Source organism: Semicossyphus pulcher, unplaced genomic scaffold, assembly GCF_022749685.1.
Source record: "Semicossyphus pulcher isolate SPU_LCO1_2020_fin unplaced genomic scaffold, fSemPul1.0.p SCAF_18, whole genome shotgun sequence".
Lineage (NCBI taxonomy): Eukaryota > Metazoa > Chordata > Actinopteri > Labriformes > Labridae > Semicossyphus > Semicossyphus pulcher.
Window position 1 is genome coordinate 25392897 of NW_027211691.1, and position 12736 is coordinate 25405632.

Sequence of the window (12736 nt, forward strand, 5' to 3'; positions counted from 1 at the left end):
TAAATCAGACTTAGGAAACTTGCCCCTCAGTGCCTCTGTTTAACACATAAACAGGTGACAAATAATTTATGCAAACTTAAATACAATATATAAAATATGATAAGAGTATTCAGAGAAAGCGCTCGATGTTGAAATACTGTAGAGGGAGCTGCTTACTTTATTCATAAGTCCATTGTACTACAGGCTGGTGATGATTAATTATTAAGGGGGCGATGACGAGGGGGGCGATAAAGATGATGATATATAGTATGAAAACAGTCTATTAATATACTTATTAAAATAGCTCCATCCTTACAATAAAGATGGGACATAAAGGATCCTGGAGCAAAGTTAGTACTAAGTTGAATGTGGTTGTTTTTAACCTTTAATTGTATTTTCTTAATTTTTGTATTGTTATGCATTCTTTCAATTATATTAAAACCTGCGCCGTTAATTTGTTAATGTATTAATGTATTTACTTTTTCATTAGAGTCATTATTAATCCTCTGGTCTTGTCTTCTCTCCGCCCCAGATGTTTTAAACTCCTCTTCCTCTTCTGCCACGTTTTTGCTCCTTTCCAAAGAGAGGGATGAGACTCGGAAGCTGTACCGTAACCTGATTGGTCTAAAATCACGGGACAACGTTTGTGGTCCCGCCCCTTAAATATGTCTACTGCTGTGATTGGTGGGATACGAAGTCCATCACGGTTACTATGGACTTTGGCTTTGCTGGTATCCAAGTGAAGACGTGATTTTTAGTTGACTCGTAGCTTCATCAAGTAGAGCGGGGAACATAAAGCAACAAGGAACGTTTACTTTATAGACGGTTTTGTCATAACTACAGCTAATCTAGCTCGTTAGTTTGTAGCACCATTACTTGACACCACATTGGATAATTTACGAAGCAATGGCCCAGAGGAAGAATTCCAAAACCAACTCCAAAAAAGGTCAGTACCCTTTCTAGCTAGTCCTGGACGCGCCTCTAATCGTTCCGTACACATTTCCATATCACATTCTGCAAATTCTAAGTTTCTACCCTATCAGCGAAGATGCATGTCCTACAATTAAACTGGAGAATTTTTATTAACCGTTTTGACACATTATAGTATGCGGCTGTGTCACCGACACAATATGCAACTCAAACTACAGCTTTCATAGTTGAATCGCCCGTGGTTCCCACGGTCCTCTTCAGTCAGAAGTGCTTCAAGCTTGGGTCTAGAAGCAGCGATAAGAAGCAGTTAAGCTTAAGTTTTTTTCAATATAAACATAGTTTGTTTACTCTGCCTAAGCCGAACTGAATAATGGCCTTTATAGGTTTATGTAAATGTCATTATTAGCGATTTCTTTTTTGTTTGCTTTCCCACTAAACAAGACCATATTAAACTGACAGAATTGTGAGCGGAGTCTGGTGTGAATTTCTCGCGATACAAGAAAATGGGGCTGGTTTAGCCATTTTTGCTAGCTGTCAAGATACCAATAATAAAGAGGTCTACATCCATCCAACTGAACTAAATGGTCAAGTTTAAATCAAGTGATAATCTGTGTGACCAGAGGTAGCATAGAAGTGGCCCTGTAAATGATGCTAACAAAGCACCTATAAGTGATAGCCTGCTAACATTAGCTTACTAGCTATTAAGTTTTCAACTGATAGCAGTTCATGGTTGATGCTCCTGGAGCAGGGATGACAGCTAACTCAGATAAAACCCAATACACTTCCCACATTTACACACGCATTGCTTGTGATGCGCACAGATGTGTTGTGACATTAGCACAGTACCCAAATTAAATGAAATTAACATTTTTAAAAATATATTTCTGTCATTTGAGTCTGTTTGCACAATATTATTGATTACTGGAGGACCATTTTATGATAGCTTTATTTCTGTACATGGGTTAAGAGCCCTTCAAATTTCAATACAGAGCTCCTTCTTCTTCTCAAGCTTCTCAGTGCCTGTTACTATATTAGGCCTAGTAATAATGGATACCCCAGATGTCCAAAATTAGTGCTGGTTGTACACCTCAGTGATGTAGAACTGAGCTTTGTGTATGCAAAGGGGTTAACTTAGTGACAGCATGTGTCGATTGGAATGCAAATTTAAACAGAGGGAATGTGTGTGCTGCAAACGCAGAGCCATGTTGTTCTCATTCATTGTTAAATACAGATAAGAGCAGAGGAGAGGTCTATATATATATACATATATATATATATCTGTAAAGATAAACTCGCTGACTCTAAACTGGCATAATCCTGAGGCATGAGGTCGTTCATCCTGCCTCTTTTGTTCCTTTCCTTCACATTTGCTTTTTAGACCTCACACATGCAAATACATTTTAAAAGAAGAAAAACAAGCAAAATTGTTTTCTGAATGCAAATAAGGAGCTCGTCTTTTTTCTGTTTTTTTTATATTCCTGTATAAAGGTAAACACAGTGTAAAAAATATTTGTGTAAAAGCTGATTAAACTCAAGACTAACAGATCTTTTTTTTTTGTTAATGTAACGTAGAGCTGCAACTACTGATTTTCTTCATTATTACTCTATAGATTACTCTCATTAACCCCCCAAATATGTTATTGACTAATCATTTAATCAGCCTTTGAAATGTTGAAAACCACTGGGAAATGTCTGTTACGATATGCCAGAGCCCAAGGTGCAAAAAATGAAAAAATAAAAAGCAGCTGTTTGTCACAAGTCAGATGCAGGAATCTGCAAATATTCTGCAATTTTGCATACAAATTACTTAAATATTAAATAAATTATCAGAGGTCTCCCTCCTCAAAGATACACGTTGACAGAAAGCTGTTTAATACTATAAATCATACATATAGAGTAAAATGTCCACAGTTTATCGTAGTTAGACATAACCTTGATCACGTTCACTATCAAGATTGTGTCATCGACAAGCCCTACTTTAAGGTAAAAAATGTATATTTTTAATTTCAAATCTGACGCAATGATTCAAAGGTGTTAAAAATCGATCCTGGAACATGAAGACTTTACATACTGTCCCTTTAATTCAGGTGACGTATTCCACAGCTGAGAGTGTGTGTGTGTGTGTGTGTGTGTGTGTGTGTGTGTGTGAGCAAACAAGCGTCAAGGTTATTGGGTGGGCTTTTCTGTCCTTCCTGGCATCTCACACACTTGCACACACAAACACTCACACACACTGTCCCAGGTTTTGTCAGCTCTAATAATAGTGGGGATCAGGTTCAGGGTGTCCAGTGGACTGTAGTACAGCTGGGAGGAAGAGGAGGAGGATGAGGAAGAAGAGGAGGAGCTCTTTCTTTCTCCTGCTCAGCTCAGTCGCTTTCTGTCGCTCTGCTCGGTCAAGGCTTTAGATTTATCTGCTTGTCTGATCATTGATTAGAATATTTGTTCTTTTGCGTTTGTTTTTGTCTCTTTTTTTATTACCTCATTGCTTTATGCTCTTACTTTGTTCACTTCTAATTTTAGTTTTCTAAAAGTGCTTTGTCATGTTTTTGTAAAGATTGAAATAGTGTGATACTGTTTTCTTTTTTTGTCTTATTTTTCAGCTGGTTTTGTAGCTAACATCCGTCTTTTCTGACTCCGAAACAAACATTTTATTGATTTTGACGCAGGTTTAGTGCGTAAGTCACTGTGTATATCTGGTCAGGTGGGTCGGTCTGCTCCCGTCCCCATCTAGCCTGGTTCCATCCCTGTTCCTGCCTAGTTCTGGCCTGGTTCTGGCCTGGTTCTGGCTCGGCTCGGTCCTGTTTTTGACTCCTCTGTGAGGCCTAAGACGGTCCATGCAGCGCTACCGCCAATATGGCACCTCCTACTCCTCCTCCCCTTCACCTCCCCCAGCTCCTGTAGAGGAGATCCACGCTGATGAGGAGGAGGAGGTGTACAGTGAAGAGGAGGTTTACACTGAAGAAGAGGTGTATGAGGAGGAGGTGGCACCACTGATACAAGAGGAGGCGGAGCCTGTGGTGCAGGAGACAGGTAGGATTGGTGTTCGGATGATGTTCGGCCTGGTTTGGTTTGGGCTCGGTTCTGATCTGGCCTGGTTTGACTTGGTTAGGAGGTGAAGACGGGGTCCAGAAGAAAGGGGACGTGCAGCCTATCGACCAGGAGACAGGTAGGAACGGGTTATGAGCTTGGTTTGGCATGTATTGGTTTGGTTTGACGTGTAGTTGGTGTGTTAATGAGGAATCGAGCTGCCTGTTAGGTCGAGGTTAGGTTGTGATTGTGTTTTATGTCAACATGGTTTGGTGTGTTGTTGTTACCGTTGCCCTGGATTGGTTTGGTTTGGTCTTGCACATTGTAAAACATGCTTTTAATTTAAAAGAAAATTCCTGAAGCTTTTTCCCACAGTAAAAGCCTTCAGGCGTTGTATAGGGTGCCTTAGGAAATCCTGATTAGGTCCTGCTTTGTCTTCATATGGCTTGTCTTGGCGGAATGTGGCTCAGTGTAGTTTATTCTGGTGTGGTTTGGCTTTTCTTTAGCTGAAGTCGCCTTCTAACACTATTAACCAATCATAGCATACCCTGGGTTTTGAAGATAGACTAGTTGCTGGTCCGCTGAATAACATGACAATCCTGAAAGTTACTTATTTCAACCATTTTTTAAGAAATAACACCAGTTACAGACCCCAGAGCTGGATGATAGATCGATTGTATCAATTAAAAGGTATGGTTAATGAATCATGCTAAGAATGGATGTTCTGTTTTTTCACACCACATCTAATTCCTTTAATCAGTTTTACGCTGCTAATGCTAGCTGCCTTTGAGCAGGTTTTTTGGACGTCCGCTGTCTTTTACATTTCACTGTGCCGTACACTTCATGTTTGAGATGCTGGAATACGTTTTTCGTGTTGCTGCTTTAAGTTTCAGCAAACGTTTGACAAACTTAAAAGCAGACGCTGGTTTGTTGAAGTTAAAACCAAACCTCTTACAGACTATTTTTGAAACAAACTCCACACCTTAAATACTACCATGAGTTTCCATGAGCCTTGGCCATTGTGTTTTTTGGTAATGACTGAAACCTGTGGCATAACTTTGGAAAACACATCTCCAATAAGGCCAGAATCATATAACCCTTTGGAGATTTAGTTGACTTCTTTTATGTTTTTATGTCCGTTTGACCCTTTATAAAAAAACAGATATTTTCCTACATATTTGTCCTTTTTCTGTTGATGTATCCAGGAGAGTTTCATGTCCTAGAGCTCCGGTACTATGTCTTAGAAAGGGAATCTGACGCTTACCTCTGAAACTTTCTAAAAGTGCTTCTAAAATAGCCCTCACACTATGCAATCATACACACTATGATATCAAGCACTCTATTGCTTGATATCCCTTCCCTTGCATTAACGCGTCTTGAAATAAAACCTTTCATATCAGTTGTGTAACAGCTGTTTAAACCCTTGAGGATGTCTTTGACAGCACTTGTTGCATCACCGCAGTAAGAAAACTTTTCCCAGGATTCATTGTTTTAACCACACACACTATTGTACCAAACAAAGAGTTAATTTGAAGACCAGTCTGTTTATGGTTTCAGAGCATTAAGGCCATTAATTAGATGTAATTGTGCTACAAAAGCAGACAGCTGTTGTCATTAGCTCCAGCCATTTCAGTCCTGAGTGTTGGACAAACAGCTGTTGTCAACTCTCTCTCTGTCAGGGTCATGTTGACTCTATGTCCCTCACTCTATTCCTGGGTCGGCCTGCCCTTTTCTGCTCCTGTCTCTTTCTCCTCAGCCTGGATTCATTCAGTACGCTTTGTCACTTGTGTCACATTAAGAGATGCTTGATATCCTTGAAATAAACTTTTTTAATGAAGCAGAAAGTTCACATAAATGTCACAGTTTGAGTATTTAGATTTCTTCATGTGTTCTTCTGGGAATATTCCTCTGGAAATTAATAAAGTATTAAGTTGTAACATGTTTCTTTGCAGTGTTGTCAAATTCTTCAGAGCCCTGTCCACAGCATGCTAGGTTTTACAGGCTCTTTCAAATCAACATCAAGATCTCCAAACCAAACAACCACAAAGGTTATTTGTTCTTTCCCTCTTTTATGACCCACAGAAGTATTTTTTATTCATTAGCGCCTTTAGGCCTACCAGTTTCAGAAAACATGTTTTAATACCTACATAAAGCAATTCCAGGCAAACACAAGGTTAAAGTTTTGAATCTGAAAAAAGTTTGGTTACGTTCAGCAGGAAAAGTACTTGGACGAGTTTAGGAAAAAGATCTTGTTATGGTTTTAACTTCTGTAACAAGTAAGCTTGTTACAGAAGTTAATGATTTACAAAAGTGACGTCATGTTTTAAAATTTTAAAGTCAACTTGGAACTTTGGTTTCATATGGGACTTGAACTCTAGTCTTCTTGGTTGCTTCTGACCGGCTATCAAAAAACACACGGGGCAAGTCATTTGTTGACATAAGCTCGAGATGGACGCTGTAAGCGCAGTAGGGGAGCTGAGGGGAGGCAAAGCATTTGGAGCAAAAATCACAGATCCTATGGATTTTTCCGGCAAAACTGTCTTTATTCCTTTTACATAGAAATTTGTCCACGGGCTGATGTGGAAGAAAGACTGGAAATGTATTATTACTGTATTATTTTGACAGTTGCAATACAATCCATTTACACATTTCCAATACAAGTAAATAAGCATATACATTGCTTAGCAGAGTAGCCTATCTTTACCCAGACATATTAATGGCATGGATTCTTTTGATTATCACTTCTTTTGTTTATTTTTCTATTCAGTTAGTATTATTCAGAAATATTATACCAGACAGATTTTCCAAGAGGAGCTTTTGGCTTTTGCACTTTCTGTTTTAGTTTTGTGTTATGTTGCATGCATGTTTTTTTTTAACTTTGTCTGCAGGTCACTTTCCATGCCTCTGTTAAGTTCTCACAACAAACAAACACATCTCATGTTACGTTTATTAGCAGTCATCGGTGGTGTAACCATGTGTAAAACTGACTTAAACAACATAATTATTGAAAACAGTGGCCATATGACACATAATACACAATTTATAAATAATATTTTCACATCCTCAGAGGGAAGGACCCCGCCGGTGGAGAACAAGAATGGAAATAGGACGGAGAGAGGAGGAGGAGATGCAGGAGGAGGAGGATCCAAGTACTCCATGTTTACCTGGTTTGTGGTCCTGGCTCTTCTGGGAGTCTGGAGCTCCGTGGCTGTCGTCTACTTCGACATCGTTGACTACGACAGCGTCATCGGTAAGAAAGATGATTTTAATTAAATTATGATTACTGTAACAAGTAGCTGTGCTTTGTGTCAGGGTTCTGCATCATCTGTCAGGGTTTAGTTCTGCTGTACTAGTCTTTACCTGTTCCCTGGGACCTCCACCTGTTCCTGATGATTGTCGTGGAGTTAAACTGAAAGCTTGAAACAGCAAATTAGCATTTCTTTGTAAGTGACAGATTTTTATTATTAGTCTTACTTAACAGTTAATGCTTATAAAAGATGTTGAAATCACACAGTAGCACAGTGCAGTCACCAAAGATAAATGATATAATGTCGTAATGATGCCTTACGAGATATGTAGGTTGAAATTACACGGAAAGATCTCTGTAATTACAAGTAAAGAACTTGTAACTTGTAATTCTCAGTTAGTAGTCGCTCGTTTTTTAGTAAAAACATTGCTCCTGAAATCAAACTCTTCACCTGAACACAATCTAACCCTTAAATTTAACTGTTGTTTGACAAATTAGATGTTAATGACCGAACTAAAGTGAAAGTATGGGTTATGAAAGATAATAAACAAACAAATAAACGAGTTAGTTTCCAATAATTCTCTGGCCTAGTTTCCTCTTCACAGTGACCTCAGGTGCAACTTGATTTGGTTCTTGCTATCTTACACAATCACACACTTGTTCTTCTATACTTATGAGGACCCTCAATGACATTAACATTCCCCACATCTTATGCAATCCCTGGCCTAAACCTAATTCTAACCTGAACCTTAAAAACAAGACTGAACCCTCAAACTGTGTTTTGAAGAAGTGATCGACCAAACATCCTCACTTTTCCAAGCTGTTCTTACGGCCTCTGTGTTGATGTGGTTTTGACAGTCATGCAGGGCTTTCACAACCTCTTTCTCACAGACAGAGACACGCTCACTTACACACACATACACACACACACACACACATACAAACACAGACATGATGCTCAGACTGAATAGATGCAAACAAATGTGATGGTAGTTTATTTGAATAAACTCTTATAATGTATCAGAACAGAAACTGTTTTACACACACACACACACACACACACACACACACACACACACACACACACACACACACACACACACACACACATACACACACACACAGACGCAGAAAGCGTTGACATTGCTGTACGTGTCAGAGGACGTGTTTATCTTATCTCAGACTTTAAGCTTCCTCATACTTGACATTTCACAACTGCATCTTTCACACAACGCTCGTCAATCAGAAACCGAAAAAAGTGACTGAACTTCAAAGAATGTATCAGAGCACTGTGTCTGTTGAACCACGTTACACTAATGACAGCAATGTTAACTGACTTGTGGGTTTGAAGTTTAACTTGTGCTTCCTTTCTCTGTTCTGTATGCAAAATCTTTCAGGGCTGCATGATCTAAAAACTACATGATAAATGTTTACAACAAAGATACAGCGCTGTAGTCTATATGTTATTTTTTTTGGCAGTTTTTAAAACATTGAAGAAACAGAAATTCACATATTGCAAAGATAACATAAAACACCTTGCAGCCCTGTCTCTTCTGTATTTCTGTCTTGCTTTGTACTAATTAAGTCTTTCTCTGCAAAGTTTCTGTGATCTCTTATATGTTCTTCTTTCCTCGTCCTCTTTTCTTGCTGCGTGTCGTCTCTGCATGCAGCCAGAGCTAAGGAGTTCCATATGAACTTTTCTGAAGTTTTACAAGGTGAGCTTACAAGATTTAAACTTCCACTACTGTAACTGGATTCTTAAGCTGTGTCCACCAGAGCGTATTTTCTGTGTGTTTGCAGTAGAATCGCTGTGTATGTACACTATGCTACAAATGCTGCTGGCATGGCAAGGTGCTGAATGTCTGGCTGCAGTATAGCTCATAAAGCCCGCCTCCTCCATGTTCACAGATGGGACATGAGTCAGACTATAAAATCAAAATACGTCAAATGCATTTTTCTCCAACATGTTTCTGTCATTATAGTTAGTTCTTATCATGCTGATTTATGTCCAAGAGTTCATTTTTCTCACAAGTTTACTTTTAATTAGTTACTTGATGCTGTAAAAGGGGTGTGGCCTCATGATTGACAGCTCTGTTGACTAATGGGGCTCCTGCAGTGTTCTGTTCCCGAGTAGCAGAGTAGAGGAGGAACGGCGAGAGGAGACGTAACTAACACTAACACTACAGTCAGTGAACTTTCCATCAGCGTGAATATCTGCTTCAGACCGACACAAGAAGCTGTTCTGCTGCAGACTGAGCCCACCTGAGGGCTGCAGATTGTATTTATGAATGTCTGAACAGAGCCATACAGCTTAGACTATTAAAAACACTTCTGGAGTTCCTCTTCAGGCCAGCTGTAACTGTATAAAAACAAATGCAAATGCAAACTACCTTCTTTAATTGCAGTTACCTGCAACTGTTGAAACCAGTGATCAATACTTCAGGATGATAATAATTTGATAGGTTATCATCTGCTGACCTTCTCAGAGTTTAGACGCATTCGACTTGTTGGTGGAGTGTTTTTGATTCTGAAACTATAGACTTGGGGTGATTTCAAAGACTCAGCTGTGACAGCTGAGAAGTGTTCCTGATACAGACCAACACCAACACCACCACCACCGCCACATCCTTCCTCTTCTAACTTTTAATATGCTCTCTTCTGTTTTCTCATTAATAGCCGAGTTGTTTTTCTCATTAATTAAGTGGAGTTCTGCCTCTGAGCATTTTTACTGTGTAAAGTTTCAGGTGTGGTTCAGGTCCGATTATCTTCTTCAATATTGTCTCTAGTGTGCATTAGTCTGGCAAGCTAACATTTAGTAATGAGTCAAATTAAGTTAAATATTACAGCTTTGGTTTTTAAAGACTTTGGTATGGACCTGGTTCACGTCTTTGTACATGGGTTGATTTTCATGAATACGTGCTGTATATATTTTCTTATGATTAACAATTGATTTGGCTTTGACATAAAATAGAACCTTTACACAATGGTTAGCTGTAGCAAACAGAAAATAACTTAAATTTCCCATTTAAACAAGAGTACAAACAAATAATTACATTTAAAAAAGGGAATTTTGATGGAAGCAGGAGGATCCAGGGCCATCAGTTGTCATCATAATATCACTATATTACAGATGTTTCACTTTATACTTTGGGAATGACTTCTTTAGAAGTGCTGAAAATATAATAATTAGTCAAAATATCAGAAAAAGAACATAAGTTAAAAGCAGAAGCAATACAAAAAGTATACTATTATAAATACACTGTCTGTCATTCTAACTCTCCTACTTTATAATTAATAATCTCTTGCTCAAGGAAGGACTAGCTGCTACATAAATTACATTTTTATTTTACATTTATTACTTTTTAAGTCCTTATGACCTTGTTTTTTGTAAGTACTACAAATAAGAACATTTTTATGTGTCACTCAGCCTTCCTCCCCTCCTCCTCTTCCTCCTTCAGGGAAACTGACGGCCTACGACACAGATGGAGACGGCGACTTTGACGTGGAAGATGCTAAAGTTCTGCTTGGCAAGTCCAATTCAATTCTTTCTGTGCCTGTTTTCTCTCTATAATGCCGGACTGATGAGGTTTACAGTTGTGTGACGGTGCCTCATTGTTAAACAGTAACCGGTCTAACTTTTTTAACCTGACTAAGCAGCTGTCACATGACAAAAACAGCCGTTTTACCTCAAAGAAAACAGGAGTTGCAGATGTACCTCTGTCTTGATTGGTTAGCTTGTTTGGATTACAGCATGTTACCTAAATGTTGAACTAAATCCACTCTTACCATTCATGAAACCAAAGACAGACAATCAGAGGTAATAACTAACTAAATGGAAGCAGTGGTAGACCAAGAACTCGTGTTGTTTTCTTTATGGAGGCTTTGAGGAGAGCGATAGTTCTCTTCAAAGATCCTGTCTTAACAAAAAGATGAGGATCCTTTCTGTCATGTTGTCACACACTTAGAATAACAATCTGAGCCTGTCAGTGGAAACAACAAGAACTTTTACTGGACGTACTGTGATTGGGCGCATTTCACACCAAGGTTACAACCATTGTGACTAAGGCTATGTACTGGAGCAATTCCAAAACGTTTGCCCCTATTCCTCATTTATTCCCCCAAATACAGACAAAAAGACCCCAAGTTTAAAGATACCAGTGTTCCCTTTAAAATGAATCTTATTTTTGAATTTGCTACCTGCTTCTGTGATGCATACTGATTGGTTTAACAGTAGGTTAACATAACCAGTTTGTTATGAAATCTAGGAATCGGTATCATCCTGTAAATGAAGAGTTAAAAAATATCGTAAGAAATGGTCACAGTGGACAGAAACCTGCAGTCAAAACCATTAGGATGGTTACAATCAACATGGAAGGTGTATTGGAAACTTATGCACTCAGAACAGTGCACAGAACTACAGCAAAGATGGCCGCAGGAAGTCAGAGATTGCCTGACGAGACTGAGACAGGAAGTAAAGGCTTCTTTGTTGTCTATGGTTCATATGCGACTTCTTTAACTCACTATCTTTCTCTTTCCCACATCACCATCCTTTATTTTGTACCCTGTTTTGTTTCAGTTGCTCTCCATTCCTTTGTACCACCTTCCTTCCTTTCCTCTTGCCCTCTTTCTCTTTTAATTTCTTTATTCAATATTCATTAAACATCCTTTTCCTCCTCCTCTGTGTCCTTTAATTTACTCCACCTGCACTCCCATCCTGTCTGTTTTTCTTCCTCCCTCCCTTTTCTCTCCCTCTCTCTCTCGTCAGGCTTGACCAAAGATGGCGGTGGTGGTAGTGCGAATGCCGAGTCGCTTGAGGAGGTTCTTAATATTTTAGCAGAGGAGGGCTCTGATTGGATCTATGGCTTCTTCACCTTCCTTTATGACGTAGTGTCCTCGCCCGTAGAGCGGGGCGAGGAAGAGGAGGAGGAGGAGGAGGAGGGGAAGGAGGCGGCAGCTGGGATGGAGGAGGGAGAAAAGACCTCCTCTGATGATGGGGAGGTTAAAGGGGTCATACTGGACCTCAAGAACCAGTAGGAGGACAGGACGCAGAGCCACAGCCTGTAGAAAGGCTTCCTGGTCCCACTGCCGACCAGTGAGGACCATACTGGGATGTAGCCCAGTCCGCAGGAGGAGGATGAGAGTGTTTATTTTGGGACGTGATGGTGGACTATGTTTCCAACTCGGGGCCAAACTGGGCAGCCTGGTCCAGTCCTTTTAAAGCAAGTAGAGCCACAAAAATCCAACAGGCTTTAGATAATCCAAAAACACTTCGTGTGACTTAAGAAGGAAGTCGTTCACTGGTCCATGAAGCTCAGTCTGTAGTAGGTTATAAGGTGTAAACTTTGTGTGTATGTTGCTCAAAAATAAATCATTTGATTCAACTACATGAACACTGAAAATGTCATGCACGACGAACACCAGGAATTTCACACGTTGCTCATTAATAACACGTTTTGTGCCATTTATCGCTCTTTATATCTCCACCTTAAAATACGTACGTCACAGGAAACATCTAGCCAGCTTTGCTTTACTAATTTTAAAGTTTTAATTTAT

The 12736-nt window shown here is 39.4% G+C and overlaps 1 protein-coding gene across 7 annotated transcripts in view; it reads left to right on the plus strand.

Moving 5' to 3' along the window:
- Positions 1-749: 749 nt before the first annotated feature.
- Positions 750-12736, plus strand: part of unm_hu7910 (un-named hu7910) — a 34600-nt gene continuing 22613 nt past the window's right edge. For 2 of the 7 annotated variants that reach the window (XM_069667092.1, XM_069667093.1), the window contains exons 1-5: positions 3382-3939; positions 4019-4075; positions 7004-7186; positions 8854-8898; positions 10642-10710. In XM_069667092.1, the coding sequence (XP_069523193.1) occupies positions 3744-3939; positions 4019-4075; positions 7004-7186; positions 8854-8898; positions 10642-10710 (550 nt within the window). In that variant the 5' untranslated portion in view covers positions 3382-3743. Of the gene's footprint in view, positions 926-3381; positions 3940-4018; positions 4076-7003; positions 7187-8853; positions 8899-10641; positions 10711-12736 lie in introns of those variants that run through there. The other 5 variants (XM_069667089.1, XM_069667090.1, XM_069667095.1 and 2 more) reach the window with 4 other exon arrangements.